General features: G+C 41.4%; 1 protein-coding gene across 5 annotated transcripts in view; it reads right to left on the bottom strand.

Annotated features, from left to right (window-relative positions):
* The window catches only part of MITF (melanocyte inducing transcription factor), an 85,058-nt gene that overhangs the window by 22,925 nt on the left and 38,433 nt on the right, over nucleotides 1-23,700 (bottom strand). For 4 of the 5 annotated variants that reach the window (XM_042880815.1, XM_042880816.1, XM_042880818.1 and 1 more), the window contains exon 2: nucleotides 12,385-12,631. In XM_042880815.1, coding sequence (XP_042736749.1) covers nucleotides 12,385-12,631 — 247 coding nt within the window. Of the gene's footprint in view, nucleotides 1-12,384; nucleotides 12,632-17,166; nucleotides 17,187-23,700 lie in introns of those variants that run through there. The other variant, XM_042880820.1, reaches the window with a different exon arrangement.

Here is a 23,700-nt window from a genome sequence, read left to right as displayed (position 1 = left end):
GTGCTCATGTCCCTGGTAGTTCCATTAAGCAATATTACACTTCCTATTTCCTGACATCTCACTCACAGAGAAGGTGCACCTACTGTGATGTCAGCTCTAACAAAAGACTAAAGGTAACAAAAAGAAGAAATTGCGTTTTGTTATGTTATTGCACTCTAATTTTAAACCACAGAGAAATGGGGGGGGGGGTTGTTCAATCTGAGCTAAAATAATGCTGCCATAATATTTCTGTATCACAAAGATGTATTTATGGCAAATAGCTATTACATTGCATGAGCTCACCTCCATATTCCATGAACTTATTCTCATAACAGCTAGATGGTAGTTATTTCTTGGCTCCCAGGAGAAGACAGACTAGCAGAGGCTCATTCAATAAAGGACAGCAACATTTCAGCCCTTTGAAGATCTCAAGCCTGGCATATGTAAGAGATATAGCATCATGATCTATTTTATAACAACAAAAACAACATCCAGCCACTCAGCCACTTTTGTTACCTTCCCCACACCTGCCTTCCCATGTCTTGCAGACATGAGCTGTTGAAAACTCTTCTCTTTGTGTTATTTCACATATGGTAGATAAATAATTCATTTCACAGTGGAATGAGAAGCTCTTGTCCACAGAAGTGACCCTTGCTCAGGCCAAAGGAGAACTTGCAGCACAATCAGCTGAACTGGTGAAATCTTTTGACAAAAATTCAGCTAGCTGTCATTAGCCTTGTTTAGCCAACCGTAACAAGAAACTGCAGTCGGAAGCATTACTTCAACAGATATTGGACAAGAACATTCCCTGTAGGAATATTTAAAGACTGTGAAAATAATGTTATATAAAAAAAAAGATGTCCAAAACTTCTGCATTTCCAGCACATAGACATGCCCTACAAGAACAGCAGCCTTTGCAGCCTTGCAAGGGCCTGTGAGGTCTCAATGCCCTGCTGCAGAGTACTGCTGGTGCCAACTTTCTTTACAGGACATGAACCTGAATTTTATAACAGCGCCACAAATTCCATCTTCCCAAGCACTTTACAGAAAACTCTTTTAAATGGTTTCATCTGAACTTCAAGAAAAAAAGCTCAAGTCAACATCTCACCAGGAGAGACACATTCATGATACAAAGCTGGGTGTGTGCTATCAGCCCAGATCTCCAAAGGTTAGCTGCAGGAGGATTGCCAAGAAATTCAGAAGTATTGGTTTTGTCAGAAGATCAAAATGTCTCTTGAGACATCCAGGGCCTCCAGGCTTGGTCTCAAAAGAATCCTGTTTTAAATCACACTTGACCCATGCTAATTTAACCCTCGAAATGCTATCACAGGAACAGAACTATGTTCTCAAAGGGAAACAGACAGTATCTTCCAGTCAAGCCACGTTTATGTGAAAAATATACACATCACTTTTTGCCACTGGAAAATACAGGCAACACTACATGTACATCACGAAATACCTTTCACTACTGATGGATGATAAGAAGTTTTAGCTACCCAAGAGACAGGATGGAAACACAGCCCAACAGAAGGCAAGCAGGCCCTGGACAATTAGATGGATGTAATTAGAGATTAGATGTGGACTAACTAGATGCTAATTCTCTCTCTCCCCCCACTTTCCTTACCTTATTTTATATTCCAAGTATAAACCCATTTCAGTGTATCACTACTTTGTAAGATACAATAGTTTTTAGAGATCTTAATGCTTTAAAAATGCAAATAAGCTCACACTGAACTGTGTTTCTTTTACATGAAAGTTTGAACACAGGAAAACTAAAGGGCACTAAGAACCAGAGCAGATGCCAGCACATCCATAACAGCCAACAGTGGGGTTGGACACTCACAGCCAATATCCAGGACCCCATAGCTTGATGTACATTTGCAACACAACACAATACACAGAGCTGCACAGGGAAATAGCTGAGGATACCACGTGCATTGCAAAGATGTTCACATCAGGCTGGCTCCAGACTGGTCTCACAGGCTGGACTCCTAGACCTGACTGGAGAGAAGGAGGGCTCCTTGCTTAGTGCCCTCTGACACAAACGTAACTAGTATTCATCAATAAGAATTAACAAACTTCTAGTAAGCAGGGACAACGGGAAATTTACTGCAAAAGCAGGTTGCAAAAGCCCTTCATGCTAAGGGCTGCCAATTCTGCTTCTGCCTTCTTCCAGCTGATGCCTAATGCTTATAGACAACTGGAAGCAATAGTTAGCTGAGACACGTCTGGAATTACAGCCTCTAGAGAGGGAAGTGCAATGCTAGACTAGCTGTGGTTCTCAAACAGTTATCTGCCCCTACTCCCTGGTACACACTGCATCCAAAGCAGAGAATCTAGATGATCTGCTTGCATCACACTAAGCGATCAGGACGGGTTCATTCATGGCAGTCTGCTAAACTTGTCCTACCAGCTTCAGTCAATGCAGATAAGAGGAATTAATAGCAATTGCTGGAGAAAGTGGAAGCTCAGAGATAAAGGCTTTCTAAAAGCAAGTGCTGTGAGCAACCCGAGCTCAGGCAGAGGCCTTGTCTGGAAGCATTTCTCTCTTTGCTTACATCAAACACTCCTGGGAAAAGCAGAAAGCCAACTCTGAGCAGCAATCCCATAGGAAATGGCACTTAGCACAGAGCGACCACTTGTTTAGTGAGCAGCACTCCAGAGCAGATGGCACCACTCTTCTACCCTCCAAAAGCCAACGCAGATCAGAAAAGCACAAACTCTTTTGAAAAGCCACAGTATCGTGATTAAATACTATTTTTCCTTTTACACAACAAACCATACAGGGCTGAACCCTTAAGGAATACATGAACTTTCATGTGAAAGGAGCCCATTAACTGCTGCACAACGAATGGTGCTTGTGGGCCACGACTCATTTCCTTTTAGAAAGCTTACAATTGCTGCACATAACTGCTGACTCATTCAAGGTCATTTTACTCCTTCCCTGAACAAACTGTTTCTTTGAGTCCCAGCCTACCGTGGTATTTCAGAAGACTGTTATTTCAGTAGGAGCAAGGAAGCAGAATTTTGTTAGCTTGTGCTACACTTCAAGGATTCAAAATTACTTCAAACTTCAGCCAGAAATTTTTTTTTCTAAAAGTACTATTTATTGTGAAAATAGCAGGTTGCAGAAAAGATATTATTACATTTCACTGGGTCATTTTAAACAAGCCTACAAGAATTTCCAAAGTCTTTTTAAAGTGCTTTTTATCGACATGACAAATCTTTATATGGATATCAAGTGTATTCCAAGAAGCCTAATCTTCATAAAATAATCAGTTAAATAGTAAAATAGCATTAGACTGCTCAACATGAAGATTTCTCAATTAACAAGTTATGATCATAAAGATGATTGCTGCATTGCTTTTAAACTTAGGTCTCACTTCTAAGAATTTCTTTCGATGGGAGAAGAACCAACTTTGTGTAACGATAGCAGAGCACTGCACAGCTTCAACAAAACAGCCCCAGTCTGCACAAGGCTGCAGCAGCAACAAGAGAAGCTCTGCTCCACCAGTTTTGAAAAAGAGGGCTTCCAGTCGTTGCCTGTTTATCTCTTTCTCTGAAAACAAATGGAAATTTGCTTCCTAATCATCTGTGAAGTCCACAATGCTTTGGTTGTTTCAACCAGGAATTTCCAGGTGATTTTCAGGAAGAAAATCTGAAATAAAAGCTTTCATTCACTCAATGTACAAACTTCCTTTCACATTCACAGTTCATTTCTGATTTGAATTAAGAGCAGAAATGATTCTAATATCACTGCAAGTGTAGCTTAATACAGTAATTCAGTGGAAGGCCTTTCATCGTAACTAGGAAGAAAAACAAGAACTCAGTGTCAGAGAGGGAAAAATACCCTGAAATTTGATGTGAGGGTTTTCTAGAGGCTACAGCAAGGAACTTGACTCTTTTAAAGAAGCTCAGGTGCTCAGCAGCTTCTGAGATCCAAAGCCCCATCCACGCAGCTCCTTCCCAAGCCGCTGCGGCTCAGCAGTCTGTCACACTCCTGTGCCCTATGGTGAGCAGATATGCCTATGTCATTGTTCAAAAGGAGAGGACAGATGGATAGATATAAGACTTACATTGCCCCAAGACAGAAAAATTGCTCTTTGAAACTTAGTGGGTTTTTGAACACAGAAAACACATTCCTGCTGATGTCAATGTGTTCGTTTTAAGACGATGCTGATTCCAATCAAGTCAAGAACGAGAATTCTGTTGTCAGAAGCCAGAGCTTTCAGTAAACGAGCTGCCTGAAGATGTCTAGTGGCTTTTGGGTTGTATAAGCTACATTAATTGTTGAACACAGAGATATTTGCTAATCTTTTTTTTCCCAGAAAGTTATGTTATTATAAATTCTTTTAAATGATTTTCTATTCACCTTGCAAAAGGGATGGTGTGCGTAGAAAGAATGGAAAGCAAACAGCAACGCAAAAGCACAGGCTATCATAACATGCTTGTTTTACCTGGCCTCGGTCCTTAGTCCTAAATGCAACTAGAAATGAAAAGCACGCATCCTGCACCGAGGAAAAAGTAGAAGGAAGAAATCTGACACCACCAAGAGCTGGAAGTTACTGGGTAGGTGGGAAAAAAGGGTGTCAGCAGTGTCAGAAACAAGCAATGAAAATGATGACATGCACTGGAAGTCAGATCAGAGACAAGTACAACATGCTACCATTAAGGATACACAGTTCAACGTATAAGCCCCAAACTAGCTAAAAAGAAACTTAACACTAACATTGTCTATAAAAAACAAACACCCAACGAAACACGATTTGTAGCACAAAGCAGGAAAGAGAAGAATAATTCAATCATGTCATACGCAGCTCTGAGGACAGGAAATGTTCAGTGGAAAATGCACTCCTGCTTTATCATTTTTGCTTTTTCTCCCCCCTACGCATTCAAGTTGCACTTGCTGAACAGGTTTTCTGCTTCAATGGGATGCCAACAGCAGAAATTCACAGACTTTCCACATTCAATCAGTTAACAGCTTAAAGGCACCTCTGAGACATTAGTTGGTGGAAACAAAACACAGTAACACAAACATCATGATCAGAATATCGTGTGAAAGCCAGTTGCTGTCACTTCACTATTAGCCTTCGCCAGAGAAAGGAACAGTCTAGAAAGGCAACTTCACAACCATCTGAAAGCTTCCCCAATAGACGCTCTTGGAAACTGCAATGCCATCTGCTGAGAGATTATGAAAGTGCAATGCAACGAATGACTCCTGGAAGCGTTCTGCAGTGCTTAGAGCTTTTTGTGTGCTAGTTTAATTGCTGTAATACCAGTGCTGAAAACATGCTGCTTGGGGTCAAGTTCAAAAGGAAAAATTGCTTAAATTGGAAAAATTATCCTAGAGTTTTCAAAGAACTGAAACATCACAGCCTACTGATAATTAAACAAGGCAAAGACACTAAATAACAGAGGTCCACAATACAAATATTGTTCCAAAATGCCGAAAGGATAAGGGTACGATGTGGGATGCCCAAATTATTAATTTGGCCTATACATTCTAAAACATTGGTATTAAATAAAAAAATAAAATCTAAAGATACTCTATTTTGAGCTCTACATCATTACAAACTTGAAAAACTGGATTTGGGCAGGGGCTGATTATACAACAGATGTATATTAACAAGTCTAAAAAAATTGGTTAGTGTGGAACTGGCACCCAATGGAAGTGCTTCTAGGGACAGCCTGCAGGGCTGAGCTGTTATCCCAACAAGCCAACTCTCCCCTATGTGTTCAAAAGCAACAAGATAATCTTGTAGTTGGCAATGAAAGAATTGCTGAGAATCAAGGAAATGTATGGTAATGATTCTACAAAGGCCACCATATTATTTAATTTAACAATCTGCCAAGTATGTAAAAATCAGGCGTTTTGTTTTGCTGTGTCAAAACAAAAAGTTGTGGAAGCTCCCCAGGAGCAAGCACCAGCCCAGGGCATGCATGGAAGATGAGCAAAGAAGGTGTTGTTCCATAGTTGCACTAAAACAGTATATCCAATTCTGCCCCCAAAGGTACTATGATAAAAGGTGCAAAGGTCTTCTAACTCCTTAACTTCATCTTAACTCCTTCTGATCTGCCAAGTCCAAGATTCAACATCTAAGCAGAATGCTAGCACAGTCTGCTTTTCCACAAGCCCACAACAGTTTCAGGAGTGTTGCAATCCTGGTCTGCCATTAATTATTAACTGAAGATTTACAGTAACAATGGTTTAATTCTTGAAGGCAGACAGACAGACCGACCTAACCAGACCCACTGGCTAGCAACTGACCTTTTGGTTTAAGAACAAGTCGTGAACCTGGCCTCTATCTCAGGGGCGTAAAGGGTTAAAGCAACTACTAATTTCCTCAGCTGGCCTACTACTATTGTAAAGTCAGTCTTCAGCCGAATTCCATCAGGCCATGCTTTCTTAACGCAAACTGACATATTCCTCTTCACGATCTTGGAATGTTTTTCTCCTCTCTGTCTCTCAATAGTAGACATTAGAAACAAATACACCCTAAAAGCCAAATGGTAATCCAAACGCAAAGTAATATTTAATAATCTGGAGAAGGAAGGGGAGGGGGGGGGGAAAGGAATGGAATTATTTTGTTTTTAAAAAGCAAAATACACTTGCCAGGTCCTTTATAGACAACACAATGCTGGGTTTTGTTTCAAGTTCATAACTCAGTTCTTAAAGTAGTTATAATGAACCAGCAGGCATTATTTTAAATCAACTAGTTTTATTAAATGAGCCAGAAAGGAAAGAGGCAGGGCTAATTACCAACATTCCTTGATGAATTACCTAGCGGTGTGTGGTAAATCTCTGGACGTCTTTGTCTTTATCCCCAAATTTATCCCTTACTTATTTCTCAAGAGGTTAAAGGACATGGGGCTAATTAAGGCACCAATCCAATGACAGACAGAATCATTCAAGGTAAGGCTGGTTTTCTGCTCTTTCAAGCTTTTGCATCTCTGCCTGGTACTTCTTAATCTATTTTTTTTTTTTTTTCCTTAATATTACTGCCAGGGAGGGGGAGGAAAAGTGCTAATCTTGTCACGGTCAGGCAGGTTGAAATTGCCATGCAGTGCTGGGCAAAATGCTACATATTTGTAATTTAGCCAATAAGAAATTCCTTAAGCCTCTCTTGAATGGCAGGAATGTCTCTAGCTTGTCACTTTGAATTCATTCACTATACAGGTTCAGCGTCTCGGAGAATAATGCTGCCAAACTAGCTGAAGAACTGAAATATTTGTGCGTATACATAATGCCTAAAGATTACTTTAAGCAGATCTAAGTTTTCACATTTTAACATTTAATGTCTATCAAAGCTGTCAACAGAGGCCTCCCCAGACCTCCACATGACTCTCCCCGTTCTCCAGCTCCCTGGGGGCTCTGGGCACAGCTTTCTGCCCAAGGAAACCATGGAGGCAAAAAGCACAACTGCACTGAGCAGCACTGCCCCTTTCCATGATCTGGGTTCAACCAGTACGGTGTAGTAAGATGGGTTTTTTAATTAACTTTGGCTGAAAAAGTACAGCCTGCTACAACCTGCTGCCTGGTGGGCTGCAGAAACTCCTCTGTGCTTCCAGCAGCCACAGCTGTGAGCTCCTACAAAACTTTGAGAAGACTCATTCAGAACTCATCTGCAGTTCCAAAGCAGCCCCTAACACATAATAAGCCTCAGTTTTCCCAAAGCCTGGTAACTCAGACATCAGAAAACATGGCAGAAAGAAAACTTTGAAGAAGTAATAGAACCAACTTGGCAAGTTTCCCTTACCTTTGGAGAGGTTATCATGCTTCATCTTTGTCAGGAGCGTTATTTCAAGCTACCAAGTACCAAGTAGATCTGGTCCTTTAGCACAGCCATGCAGAGTGCCAATTAAATCCTCACAGCAGCATACTGCCTTGTTGGAACACGCTGCCTGTGTGCAAGGCACCAGCCCTATGAGGAGCAGCAGCTTTACAGCTCCTGCTCTGTTCACTGTGCTATTTTCCCAGAAAACACCCAGACCTGCACATCTGGTAACCTCTGTATTAGGAAAGATTCTACATTTCATGTCTTGTCCAAACTACAGACATTATCATTAGTTCTTATTCTGGAATAGCTTACAACTCACTAAGCAAGCCCAAGAGATGCTTCTACTTATGTAAAGGTTTAGAAGGCAAGGCAGGCTTCAGAGGTTCTGTAGTTAAAAGCTAGTTTTTCCTAACAGAGAATTTGTTGTAGGCTTCAGCTATGCTCACTGGCTCTGCACTGCTGTCTCTGTAGTTCACCAAGGCTTGTTCTGGCAAATCACTTCTCTAAGTTACAATTGCAAATACAAGCCATACTTATTTAACATACTGACACACACCACTATCTCTGTTGTCAGGTTCGATTAAATTAACTTGGAATCAGATAAGCATTCCCACAAACACACACTTAATGTAGCAGATGCTACCATGCACTTATCTTGACATCCCATTGTTCCTGTTCTTCAGAACTGTAAGATAGGTCTGCTATACAATGGAGTTTCATGGTACTTACTATACAAGGAGCACTATTTCTAACTGCTCAGCCTTCTCTGGTAACAGAAGGACAATATCAACACCATGGGTCACTGTTTGCAATAGAGCATACTACAAAAAAGATGAGGAGGTGGTATTTTTTGATATACATCCATGATCATTATCACCACTCAGAAGGCATGCTTGGCATTTCAAATACAAAGGAATACAGGGTGTCTGATGCAAAGAGCTTTTCATGGTGGTGCATTTAAAATCTGAATGAAAAATGCCATGAGGGTAAGAGGCCAGAGTGGGCTCCTGCACCACTGGGCTCCTGCTGGCTCTGCAAAAGCTGCTGCAAGGGCAAAAGAGAAAATGAACCACAGTGATTGCAGGGATGGCACTAGGAAAGACGAATAGACTTGTGTTGGTCAGCCCTACAATGGGCAAACACTCTTGGAATGATGAAGGAAGGACAAAAACACAACAAAGAGTGTCTGGGTCCAGTATTTGAAAAGATGTTTAAGGAAAACAAGCCACAATGACAACACACAGCAGTCAAGAGTTGTATTTTTAGCACCAAAGGAGCAGTTAACATCCACCATGGGGAAACCCACCTATGCTGCAAGGCAGGACGAATCCTAAGTGAGGTCCTCTGTGACAGATAAACGTTTAAAGTACCCAGCATATTACAAGCACTATTGTATGCCACCAGTGACTCAGCAGGCAGATCACTTATTTTAGAATAAGCTGCTCATAGAGAAAGGAGATGGGGAATGGGTGAGAAGGGAGCATTAAAGCTACCATCAGCAAAAAGCAGCAACAGTAGATGCTCCCCACATGTAAGTGTCAGCTGCCAGCACTACAGGTGAAAAAACAGTTCTGTGATAGCAAAAAGGAAGTCCAGAAGCAGAGGAGAAACAAAGAACCCCTTGTGACATTCATCCTTCTGCAGCATCACTCCTCAACCACTAGGATATGGATGAGGAAGCTGCTTAGTGATAAATTAGCCTTTATGCCTGTGAAACTAACATCAGTAGTGAAGAAGGACAACTGAAAGCCCTAACAAACCCTCCTCCTGCTATCAGAAGAGATATTATTTCAAATGAAATACACCTGCTCCTAGTCCATCTCATAATTACATTTTACAAAGCAACACAAAATTTAAATTCCAACGGGTTATTTCCTACCTTGCCAAGCTACATACTTAGCAGAGAAATGATGCAATAAGAAGTCATTACTCAATAAAATAAAATCCTATTTATTCACATACCCTTGAACGTAATGACCACATTACGTAATGTAGAGATTCCTATGCAATGTGACATAGGTTTATATGAATTACTCTTTCTGTGCTGTTTTAGATGACATCATAAGCATCATGGAAATACAAAATGCAAGCTCATCAACAGTTTCAGCTTCTTTTTATGCTAGTCATCCCAAACTACCATCTTCAGACATGCAAGTACTCTTCCCCTAATACTGGGAGACATAGGAGACAGAGCAAGTCACACCGTGTAATTACAGAATACAAACAGGAAATTCACCAAGTTGGTTTTTCTGATTGGTTAGGGCTTTTAATGCGATTTTAAGTTCTACAAAAATCAACCAAAGCCAACTACATAAAACAGCCGCTACTTTTGGCGGTATTGGCCTGTGAAGTAACATTGGAAAAGCTCTCACACAGGAAACTGCCTCACAGATTAACATTTCTGAAAGACAAAAATGGCATTTTTTTTACACTATCTCATTCTTTAAGGTCACTAAATCCAGACCATCTGGATATTAGAACTACCACATGTAGTTCCCTATTCATTTAATTAAAAACGCTGTCTAGGCTCATACGGACAATTTGTCTACAGCTAAAAACAACTGAAGTGTAAGAAGCAGCTCCAGGGAAGTGATGTCACCAGCACAGCATACTTCAGGCACAGCTGGCTGGCAGCCTATCGGCACCAGGGAGATCCCCATTTACTGTTAGGCACAACTTCTGAGCCAAGCAGCAAAGCAGCCTCTTGCCTTGTGCACAGCAAGAGGTGACAGTGATGTGGTTTCACTCCTGCTGCCTGTTAGCTATGTAAATGCAGGTGACAGGCAGTCAGAGGCTGTTTTATTCCATCAGGTAGCTCACATTTCCCCAACCACTACTTCAGTGCACAGTTCTGTTTCCAAAAGGCATTTGTTGCAAGGCATTGTTTTCAATTTACAAACCAGGTAAGCATATATTTGCTAGTTTTTCCCTCTGAGGTCAAGCACATCGCCTTTGGGGCACAAGTTGAGTGCCAAGGAGGTGCCCTCTCTCCTGCCAAGTGGAAGAAGTGGGGACAGATGCTTCCTCTAGGATCCCAAAAGATAAAGATTCAAGTCTGAATCCTTTGCATCCTTCCCTTCTCTCTCATGTGAAGAGGTAGCAGTAAAATGGACAATGTAAACGACTGCTAAAACTTCAAGCTACTGCACACCTAGCATCAGGAAGTGCACATGTTCCTATAAGCTTTCAGAGAGATTTAGAATAGGAAAAAAAAAAAAAAACAAACTACATTTCGTGTTATGATAAATTAGGATGAAATTATCAAAAAATACAATTATTTAACCAAAAGTGTTGTGAACAGAACTAACTGATATCACCTACATACCTGCTAGATTCTCACATTGTAACTGGGATCATAACCAAGAAAGAAATTTAGCAACTTCAGGATGCACAAACATTAAAACAAAATAGCTTCTCCCAGTCAGTTTCAGACTCTTTGGTATGTGCACATATGCACAAAGTACATGCACTTCCTTCAAAAATTAAATACATAATTGATAATCAGTTTAACTCCTACACTGTGGGTTGTGCTGGAGTATATTCTGGTATTCCTGCAAGTATTGCTAACAGCACTGTCAACACAACACCACAATGCGGATTCAGTACATGAGAACAACTTGCAGCTCCTCCATAAAACAGTCACACTGAGATTGCCTTGAAATACTGAGCCTGCAGCTCTGTTTTAAGCTTAAATCTTAGAATATGTATCGCTAATACAGAACAGTGATGGGCAAAACACAAGAACATACAGTAACCCAGTTAACTTATCTGGTAAGAGTATGCTTATTGGCTGAAAAAATTACTAAATATAAAACTGCAATAAAAAGATACTGGAAAAGAGATATTTGCATTTGCATATTTGCAGTAATGCAAGGCAAATAGATAACTTTGTAAGAGTAAAATTTTCATTTATTTTCCAAGATCTATCATATTTTTCCATTACTTTTTATGCTCTTTGACTAACATGTTTTCACATTGCTTTATTCTAAATGAACTTACTCTGAGCAAGAAGTTCTCTCTTTTCTTCTAATTGTTCAAGATTTCCTTTGAGTAATTAGCAAGCTGCATCCCCTTTGACAGAGAGATACTAACAAGCTCCTACAGCTTCCAGTAGGACAAGGAACCCAGAGCTACTAACAGCAAACAAGTCATTTAAGCAAAAAAGGATTACCAAGGCTTGTTGCAAGGGGCTGGAAACTCACCGTATTTCAGATTAAGGCTTTCTGGGAAACCTCTTTTTGCAATGAGTTTTGATTCAATTTTTAAAAGCATACATATATATCTTTCATTACTTGTAAAATGAAATATTGACTTGAGTATTTATTAATAATTTCTTCCTTTTGAAAACCACTGAGCGTCAGAAAGAGTGGACAATGGCTTCCAATGGGAAAACAACAGAAACAGGAGTTTTGTAACAAAACCTCTTTCCCAAGATTCTTGAAGTTTAAAGAAAAAAAAAGGCCACAAGCTAACAAGATCTTCAATCTTGAATACTGGGACACCAAACCAATGTGCAAATCAAGCCGAAGCGAAACTTATTTGCAAGATTTCGGTGCTGGAAATATTTCTCCCACATCCCTATTGCATAAAGCCCATTTCAGAGAGTGAGTGTGGGGACCCGACGTACCTTGAGGACCTCCATGGGTACCTGCGTGGCAGGGGGCAGGCTGGCGGGCACGCTGACGTTGATGGCAGGTGTCTGGCTGACGGGAACTCTCTGTTGCATGAACTGGGCTGCTTGCTGCTTCTGCTGCTGCTCCCGACGCTCCTGCTCCTGCATCTGCTCACGCATGAGCTGCTGCCGTAGCAGGATCCGTGAGGTCATGCTGGAGGAGCTTAAGGGAGGCTTGGAAGCGCCAGGATGCTCGGAATTGCTGTGGGAAGAGCAGAGAGAGATGGCTCAGCTTCTACCAGTGGCTCCATTGATCCCAGCCTCAGGGTTTACAGAACCACAGAGCAGAATCCAAACGGAAATGCCGCACTAAGACGGGTGCATGGCTGACCTACTGAGGGTACTTAGCAGCTGCGTTGTGCTGCCTTAACTTGACTGCAACCAACCACTTCTAAACACCAATATCCAGCTGGAAAACATGCCTCCCTATTTCAAGTTTTGCAGCGACCAACCATGAGAAAAACAAGTGATTTTATAGACAGCAGCAGGTACTCATATTCATAATTTTTTAAATAATTATGTAAAGAATTAATTGCATTCATTGAGAGGTACAGACAGTACTCCAGGTCTAATCATCTAGCTCAGAATAAATAAATCTACCTCTTCCATGAAAGCAGCAACCCTTCCCAAAGCCCGCTGAGCCATTCAGGTTAACACCACCAACTCTGGGCAAGCACAGCACTTTGCTGTAAATGCAGAGACATCTTCTTAAACAATCAATCATTTTGTTCACTCCCAGAAGATTCCATTTATAAGACATTTCTATAAAGTGGAACTCTTAAGGCAAGTAAACACCAATCTACGCATCCTTTAAGGGAGGGGAGTCAGAAGCACCTAGGAAACCATGACTCCATGGACCAAACAGATACACAGCAAGCCTGAAAACCAGCAGGGAAACGCCACCTCTGGCTCCTGAGTTTCAGTGCTACGTGCACAATGCTGCTGAGGCAGCTTCACAGTGCAGCTCAGGGCCCAGCATCCCTCCAGCTCTTATCTCAGGACTGTGGCCACTGAGAGCCTGGCCAACAGGAGCACTGCTGAAAGCTTGTGCAGTTTGTTTAGGATCAGTGTTGTGCTCACAGTGAAAATGCAAAAGGAGGATCCATGCTTACTCTCACCAGAGATCAAACTTTGCTCTTCCAGAGCACACGTTCTGGGGGCAGGGAGGGAGCAGAGGGAGGAGACAGCCTCACTATTTAAGACCTGTCAGGTTGAAACATTCACAGAGACACTGATCCTTTTGATAAAACAAGAGAAAACCTTTGTGGTGAAACTAATGCAGCTGTGGAATAATCGCACTAATTAGCTGCTCAAGACAAGTCAACGACTGTGATACTTGCACAAACACCACCCTCCCAATTAATACACAGCATTCTCCCATCAGAACCTTTGCAGCCAGTTTCCTGGCTACTCCGCATCTGAGCAAACATCAGAGCCACTCAGAGTCCCCGTCCAGCTTGGAAACATGCATTTCCCTAACCAGGAGAATTACAGAGCTCCAAAAAGGTCTCCAAATCGTTCTGATTGTATACATCCAACCAGTAAAACAAAACAAAACGATATTGTGCCTGCACCCCCCAGTATAGGTATATTTATGGACTACATACATGTATAACTGAAGTGCCAACATTTCTTCCCTGCACTCCCAATGGTTCTGCTCGCACACCTCACTTTAATGGTCCACTGTTACAGATAAGCACAAAACAAGTGCTGAAATGCTGCTTTTAAGGAAGGACTCATTCCTCACATTAAATAAAAACTTTGTGTCAGTTTAAGCACACTTCTCATTAGGGTACTATTGGCATTTTTTACAGACACCTAATGCTGCAAAGTTGATAACCCAACAGTTCCTCCCAGCTTCTCTTGTTCTGAACTGCTTCTCTGCCTAACAAAGCCCAGAGTAATAAAACCACCTCAGCAGCTACTTCTTGTATCTAAAATTTTAGGGAACACAAGGGATTTCTACTGCATTTCCAATAGTCCCTGTGAGGACCTCCCTCAGACGATTACTGTACTCATGTCACATGGCTCTACAGCCATCCCTACAACTTCCTGCAGGTAGTGCACCCCTGAATCATTGATTAAAAAGAAAAGTCTAACTACTGTCTTTAAAAAGAAAAGAGAAAAAAATCCCAGAAGATATTGTTTTGCCAAATTCTTCCCCAAAAGACAAACACTTTTCCAGGCTCTACTGCAATTCTGCTCAACATTCTAATTATTCACTGGAAAAAAAGAATAGCGTAGGTGTAATTAACCAGGTAACGCAAGAACGAGCAGTGTACTCTTTAACAACCATCACAATAAGAGCAGACACTGGCCAGAGGAAGAAGAGTCTGATCTTCCATCCAAACCACCAGATTTTGGGGCCAGCTGAGGGAGAAAACAAGCTTGTGAGATTACGGAATATCCTGTTCATCCTTATTGCAAAGCAGAAGCCAGAAAGCAATGCAGCTTAACAGCATTAGTGAGCTCAGCAGGCACATCGCTGTGTTGTGTGTGCACAGTGATGTTACATGGCACAGACACCAACCGAGTTGTTCCAGACATGAAGTGCCCTGTGCTGCTATCAGGCACTGCCTGCCAGACAGAATGCCCAGTTCATGAGGAAAGTGGACAAACAAAGCAGCTCCTGCTGTTCAGATTTGCCATTATTTATCACCTGAGGAAGTTTCTAGTCTATGCAGGGCCCCCTCTAGACACTAAGCTGACACAGCTTTCCTTCTACTTGCTGCAATTCAGCAAGAGCAGCACGGAGAAATGTGGGAACAGAAGCGTTTGAAATTTCCCCCAGTATTTCATTCTCTAAGCCCATCCCACTCAAAACTCAGCCTTCATCCCCCACTCCATCCACTCCTCTCAGCAGCATGATGCATCGACTGAATGGAAGGCAGTCAGGGTTTCTTCACCACGTATTCTTTGGAAAGCAAAGAGGAAAAGCTTTGTCAGAAAAATCAGTTTTCTAACAACAGCAACAAAAAAAAGCCATAAACCAAAATTCAATACTGGTGTCAAAGGCTTAGTCAAAAGCATACCGAAAAAAATCATACTTTGAAAGCTACTTGACCTTTAAGCTTTGCCACACGAGCAGATCTTCCCTCAGTACTGAGCACGGAGAGATACAGCGCAGCACGATGCAGAACCCAGACACGTGGCTTTGGAGCTCACATACATGGACTGACTCAGCTGGGCATTACACAGCCAGTAACAGAACCCACACAGGCAACTGATACTCGATGTGATTGAGATACTTCCTGCAAACACAGTCTACAGATATCCTTTAATTGCAATAAATGAAACCGACTCATCCTTTTAATTGACGTATGATTAAACCAGTTATCTATTAGCAGTCTAATAAGCACAGTGTAATACAGGCAGAGTTAATAGTTATGAATGTCATACGCCAATTCAATTAATCATTAAGTGATAACATTTTAACAAATAAATCTAAATTACATATCCTTTGCATAGATGCCTGGGAAATGTTAGTTACTGGATGCATACATTATAATGCAAATAGTTGTTGCATAATAAAAAGCAACCAGTCAGATTAAAATCAAGTTTAATTTCACTGCTATCAACTGAAGTGATTAAAGAGACCATGTATTTTAAAGCATCATTCATCTTTCCAGATGGGTACTGAATACTTCATTTCTGTTCCCATGGACAAAACACCAAACTAGTCTCTTGTTAGGCAGTTTTGTTTTCAGATCCTTATAAATTCAATAACAGGATCTCTAGTTTACATGCATTACTCTACTGGTTTACACACAATATTTTGCACTATCCATGAACTTGTTAAGAAATCCGGAACTGGAGTTTTGTCTAAGGCCCTTAAGTTGGAATAAAACATTACAACAGTTAAAAACATATGCCAACTAGTCAAACAAATCTTTTCCAAATTATTTTTTATTAAAAAAAAATAAATTCCAATCACCTGTTTTCCCATCATTCTCTTGTATTCTAGCAACAGCCTGGGATATTTTGCTCCAGACAGGACCTGACAAATAAATACCTGAAATGTTTCAGCTAAGCGTGTGCACAGCTGACCCACGTGTCAGAGAAGGTGATATTCAGTAAAGGACGTTCTGAAGGCACAATGAAATACATCCAGATCTGACATTTTTGTAATGATTTCTCATCTTTAGATCAGCTGAGAAAAGCAGAAGATGTAGCACCTCCAGAAACCCATGGAGCTGCACCATCTCCCAGAGATCAGAGCAGAAACAGCATGTGATTTAAATACCTGTATTTCACGCCTTTATCCTTACTCCATTCATCACTATTTACAAAGAAAAGCAAGGCATCCACACTGAAGTATCTGACATCAGTTCAAGGCTAGGCTGATCCTTCCAGCAAGCAGATAAAAGCTCAACAACACAATTCAAACATCTGGCCTGACCTACAGAAGGCACTGTCAGAAGCAACTAACACAACTCCCCTTCCAACACTCCTGTTCAACGAGTGCTATCATTTCTCTCAAAACTAGGTTTATCTATACAGATACCATTTGCAGTCCCTCTAGCAGTAAACACCTCAGGACACAATTGCCAGTAGTGTATATGTTAGCAGCACCTAACCTAACCTGTCAGTCAGCATCACTGTTTGCCACACAGGTAACAGAAAACAGAAGGATACCATATGAGAACAAGATCAAAGTTAACGTAAAGGGGAGCAGATTAATACAAAAGAAAAGTCTCTTCTCTTCCATCTTCAGCCATCACAATGGACTTTACTTACAGGAAAAGTACCACAGCATTTTCCCTGCACCGCTTCATGCTCCACTCCTAAAATTTAATAATTGATTGTTACAGTGACAATTCATTCAGAAAGCCAATTGGTTGGCACTGAATTAACGTATCAATGTGAAAAAAAAAAAAGTTGGCACCCTTTAATGTCCTTTGTTGTCTGTCAAGGGCAGAGCAGAAAGCCTGACAATTACATAAGCAGCACAGAGGCCTTTATCAGCCTTTATAGTAAAGCAACAACTGTGTTTCAACCCTCTCTATTAAGGGCTTCTGCATTTGAAGGTTAGTTGTGTGAAGAGACACGCTGCTTGGTTTTGCTCCATCATCAACACCAACATTTTTCTCTCCCTCCAGCTTTCCAACCCTGGCCTGGCCCACCATCACATGCCCACTGCCCCAAGCAGTCAGTCTGAAGTGAAGCCCTCAACTGCCCTCCATGCAGGTCCATGACCAGGAGCTCAAGGCTGAGTTACACACATATTAAGTTTAGAAGGTGCACTTGTCTGTCGTTCCGAGTGTTCCTTCATTTATTAACGTAAAGATAATTTAACCCTCCACCTTTTTAAGTAGCTGCACACCACTTAGTAGTTTTCCATTTTTTTTCCTGTCTTTAAAGCACACTTTCACATGCTGCTGAGCATAATGCTTTCTGAACTTAATGAAAACCTCACTCATGACCCAGCACCACTCAGTAAATAATTATTAAGCTCTGGAGGTGGCTTTCACATGAGTGTTGACTTAATAAAATGCCACAAGTTGATCTGCTCGAATGCCCATTTACTTGGGGACACAGCTTTTGGTATATATACAGCTTCTGGTATATATACAGCTTAGAAACTTGATCCCCACCAGAGTGGGGAACCAGACAGAAGCGAGGCCCTGGTAATACCAACCCCTGGGATCAGTGCAGGCAAGCCTGTGCAACCAAGCATCTACTGAGGAGATGCTTCAGATGGCCCCAGCAGGCTCCAGGCAGCCCAGGCACTCTGAGTTGGGTATTGCACAAACTGCCAACACGCCCAAGGCAAGGAACAGATGTGTTCCAACGAGGGCTGTGGGAAGCCGAAGGAAAAGCCCAGCGGTGCTGTGGGACCATACCACAGAGCTGGGGCCTGCCCTGCCCTCACACCCATCCCTGGGAGCAGGAGATATGCACTGGTGCTAAAGCACTCAGCCCATTCATTAATTAAAAGGAGCATGATTAGGGCAACAACACCATCAGAGGGCTGGGTGGACAAGAGCACGGTTTTCTCAGGATCTTTATCATCAAAAGGGAAGAGATGGGTACATGACAACCTGCTTTCTGGGGGAGATATCCTGCACATCCAAACTTCTCTTCAGTGAAGATGCACCTTGGTTTGGAAGGGACCTCAGAGACCCTGAAGTTCCAACCTCCTGCTGCAGGCAGGGTTGACCAACCCCTATATCAGGCAGCAGCTCAGTGTACCCAGGGCCCCATACAGCCTGGCCCTGCATGTCTCCAGAGATGGGGCATCCACAGTTACCTTGAGCAGCCTGTGCAGCACCTCACCATCCTCCCAGTGAAAAGTTTCCAATCTAAATCTCCCCTTTTTTAGTTTAAAACCGATCCGTCCTTGTCCTATCGCTACAAGGCTGTGTTTGGTTCTCTTTCTCAAACTTTTGAAGTTCATCACAAACAGGAAAGATAGTAAAGGGAAAGAAAAAAAGCAGAAGGCAGATTTACCTTTTGCTTGACAGAGTGAATAGTCACCTTGCAAAAGACTTTTTGAGCTATTTCGGACACTGCTTGCCTTTATCTGTATTACCTCTCTAAAGAACTCTGCACACATTCGCAAGACATTCTACAACAAAAAAACAGATAGCTTCAACAACCAAAAAGCGATAAAATAAAAAGCCAGGAGATAACACTCCATTAATAACCTTTGTAGTTCTTGATTTTGCAATGCAGAATTTGCTTGCTTTTATCTGGGTAAATAGAGAAGATAACACTGTCGCCAATAGGGAAGATGAAGTATATCACCACACTTTTTGATACTTTTTAACTACACAGACCCAAAATCAGACTTCACATTCTTTTCTCATTGCATCTAAATTTAGACAACGACGTATAAACCTCACAGTCGGCCCACAGGCTTATACAAAAGACCCACAGCAAACAAAGCTCAGACACGTTGTGCTCACAGTTTGTACACCTTGTTCACCTGCTCAGAAACTCTTCAAGCTGAGAACCCAGCAGGCTTTCCAAGGTCTGCAGGAACTCAATCGTTCCCAATCTGAACATCTTTTGGCTCATCCCTGATTTTCTTCTTACTGACTGTTTGCCAATGCACTAGTTAATTCTTTCCAAAGAATGCAGAGGGCAGCCTAAAATCTCATCTCGCACAGATGACGTCCTCCTTCTGGTATGCCGAGCAAACAGGATCTTAAGAAGCAAAAGAGAAAGTGTTTATGGAAGATTTGCCTTAAATGATCAAAAACCCCCAACACTCAAAATGAAAACCACAAGGTGAATTTTCATTGCTTGTGACAGGTCTGTTATCAGCATGTATGACTCGTTCATTACTGCAAATATGAAATGCAAGAGAAAAAAACCCTAACATCACTGAGAACTCTAGCATTAAAATCACCTTGGATAGATATTAAGCAAACTTCCACTTCAATCTGTAGCCGCAGGGCTAGCTGGTCATTACAGGATCTGATCAGGGAGTGCGTTTAGCAACTTCATTCTAAAAAGACTGCAGAAAACAATTCCTCAGCGTCCACTTGTTGTAAACAAACTTAGTTTTGCAGTCTTTAAGAATTACTTATAGTTCTACATTTTTTGGCTATTTGTGGAAGAATTACTGGGACAAAGAGGATTACTTTACTGTACAGGCTGAACTACTGAGGGGAAAAAAAGGCCTTCATTCAGCAACATTTGCTTCACTTATCATTTGGATATTTACACTGCAATTGCAATTTGCAATAGCAGGACAGATGTACCACTCCTGCTGCCTTGGGTATTCACAGTGCAGACAGCAAGGTGGAAAAAGCTCTAGCTTTTTCCACGTAAAAAAGTAGTAGTGATGTTTACAAATGCTAATTGAGGCCAGGTAAGGCAGATGTGAAGCATATTCTGCCATACTCATTCACTGGAAGCAGTGCAAAACTGCAAACACTATTGAAGAGATGGCCTTCAACTCCTCTGTGCAGGTTATTTAATGCAATCAGCAAAATCCCTGATGTGAGGTGATCTCAAATCAAGGCTCCTGTAGAAAGCAGGAGCCATCAGGATATCAGTTAAAGCTGCAATACTATCAGGGGATCCAGCAGCATCCTCATTAGAACCACATTCAGCATGATATCCACTGCTCCACAGTACCTCTTCTTCCCTGCTAAGGACTGGTTCCAAGTCTGTCTAGCAGAGCACCCCATTAGATAAGCAACCAGAAACAGGATAGGAACAAGTCAAGAATGTTAGGAGGCCTCCTTAAACAAGGAGCTCCAACCACTCTCAGCTCAGGGATTTCCCAAAATGGGTATCCTTTCTGTGTGCTTACAGCCCTCAAGTGCATGCTGTAGGTCATGTCAGTCTCACCTCGGGTTTTGCTCTGCAGCTGGCACAGGATGGCTGGGGAAAGGCAGTGGAAGTATGGACTAGAGGACCTCTTCATCTGCTGTCTAACAGCCACAGCTCTATTTTAAGTTCATGGCATCTAGATGAACCACAGCCTTTAAATCAATACTAAAGACTTTTGTGAACGTCTAGACTACTGGGGAATGGGCATCTGCAGGAATGCTCAGCCAATTCCCCAAACTTCTTCAAAAAAAATTCTGCACCTTGTTTCTAGTCAGAAACTGTTCATGAATAACACCAAGGAGAGGGAAAGAAGATGATTTCTTATACTTCATGTGGCATGCAAATAACAGAAATAAGAAATAATCAATTAAAAATGAAGTCTCATTCAAAGTAACGTGTAAGCAATGTTTATACCTCCTGATTTTAGAAAGTGCCAATATATATAGGAAAAGATCCCCCCCAGTCTATTCAGGAGTATTCTTGAGAACTTGATAAATACAGCCTGCTGTTGCACTGCCTTAATTTTATTTTGGTATTTTCCTTCTGTTCTGCAAGCAACTTACATTGCACCTAAAGAGAGACATCAGAAAAGATCCTCAGAAACAACTCTGTGCAACCAAATACATTATTGGAAATTAATACAGCTGCAGTCCTACAAGAAGATTATATTAAAAGCATTCAGCAGGCGCTGAGTTTTGCAGTCCTTCGACAACTAAGACATGACACCTGTATAAGGTGCTCACAGGCCTGCTGCACGAACACCACTTCTCACTTTTCCAAACACACTGCAGCTACTGAATTCCTCTTGAAAAAAAGCTGCCAAGTCAAAATTATTTACAAGCTTTTTCTTAGACCTTCTTAATTCCTTCTGCACTGCCAGAAGCACAGTACTTGAATGGCTAGTTCTATTCAAAGATACAGCTATATTTGTTGTGCAGCTACTGCAAACTCCTGAATCATGCAAGCAGGGGTAAGTGCCAGAATATGCTTCACTGGACATGAAGTCCACATCTGCCTTACTTACTAGGACAAAGAATATTAAAGGCAGGCACTTAGTTTATAACTAATAAATCCTGCAAAGACTATAGTTAATAATGAATTCTTGCATGAGGGTTTTGCTTAATCTGGTGTATTTACTGCTTATGACCTTGGCAAAGTACCTGTGGGAGAACACACCAACACTGCGCAGCAATCCTCACCTTCTCTTATATTAGGCTGCAACAGAGGACTACAGAACATTACATAAGTCAGCCAGTTTTACAAACCTGCAATAAAGTCACCTGGAGATTATGGACAGTTCCAGAGTTGCCTGAGCCCTGCAGTCAATGGGATATTCACAGTGGGGCAGAAAACACACAGGTTCCTGAAGGGTTCAGAATTTCCCACAGATCTCAAAGAGCCACCACTGCCATAATGACACATTTGGCCAATCGGTCTTTGGCAACTCTTTACCAGGACAGGAAACATGATTTTGAATAAGGACGGAACATCATGGGAAATTAAGAAAAAAAATGTTTCCATCACTATCTACAGTAGAAAATCTGGATTAGATCACAGTAGCCTGTTTTGGCCATTATCTATTTGCTCAATTTAACTATACATCAGTAGATGACTGATGGTTAGTTGCCAAATCTGCATCTAACACAAGGAGGATATTTGTGGCGGGGGGGTTGGAGATTCATGATCCTTAAGGTCTCTTCCAATCCTGGCCATTCTGTGATTATGGAGGAGTACATTTGGATTTGGTTTCTGTGAGGATATCTATCCCATCCTTTTAAAGGCTGCTGCAGAGTCCCATTCAGGAATTACAATTGGATTTCCAAGTACTCAGGGGGAAAAAAACATGCCTATTTTTAGCAACCTCTAGAACAAACAAGATGATTTCTTGTTCTTGTTTTGTCTTTAAGAGCAGACAGTAATGCAAGTATAAATGGACAACACATTTTATCTACCATTTGCTGTAGACTTAAGATTGCATAAGTCAGGAAGATATTTTTCCTTAAGTAGTATTATCTTTATATATTGTTATATATATATATAATATATATAATAATATATAATATATATATATATATATATAATAATATATAATATATATATCTATATATATTGTTATACTCCTGCATCTCTTTGCCTTCCTTCTCTTGGCAGACGTATAGTCTAGACTCACAACTCCTAACCTTAATAGAAGGAACATATTTGAGAAATGATGTTATAGACAACTTAAAATGCTACTAAATCCAATATGAACCTCCCTGTGTGCCAGGGTATATAAACACACTCATGCAAAAGTCATATCTGCTTGTAGAACACCAAAGATACTCAGTTAACACTTGCACAGTTAAGGTGCTTGCAATCCTATTTCACAGACTTCCAAAAACCACAGAACAGGAGTATGGAAAGCCATCTTCTGCAGGATTTCTTCTCCTGTTAGCTCTCAGATGTCTCATTTTATACACTAGATGGAGCTTTGTCCCCTGTTTCCCCCCAGCCTGTCAGCTTGCACTGCATTATTTGCAGTCTTATGCAGCATGGATAAAAAGGGTAAAGAGGTAAAGGGTGAAGCACTCTCATCACCCCAAGTAAACAAAGCACACATAACTGCCCCAGGAGCACCATGGCATCAAGTTGAGCACATAGGCTCTAACTGCACCCTCCCTGCTTCTGCTCTCCCCTCCCTGGTTTGAACGTTTATTCATTTTACAGAGAATAAAACATTTTGACAAATGCTGCAGCTCCCACCAGCCCCTTCCCTGGCCACTACCTTGAGTTCTCACCAGAACATTGGAGTGACCTTGCTGTTTTCTCTCCCCAAATAAAGGAGCAGTATTTTAACTCCTTACCAGATTACACACCTGAATTGCTTGCTAGCTTTCCCGGATCTTCCTTTTTATTCCCACTTATTTTCTTTCAACATAAGCTCTTCCATCTCTTCACTAGTAACCTCAGCCATCTGCATCTAACACCACTGCTAAGGCTCCAGCC

This window comes from Lagopus leucura, unplaced genomic scaffold, assembly GCF_019238085.1.
Source record: "Lagopus leucura isolate 7727_CA_CO unplaced genomic scaffold, USGS_WTPT01 Super-Scaffold_100028, whole genome shotgun sequence".
In the NCBI taxonomy this organism is placed as follows: Eukaryota; Metazoa; Chordata; class Aves; order Galliformes; family Phasianidae; genus Lagopus; species Lagopus leucura.
This window is presented reverse-complemented; position numbering and strand designations above follow the sequence as displayed.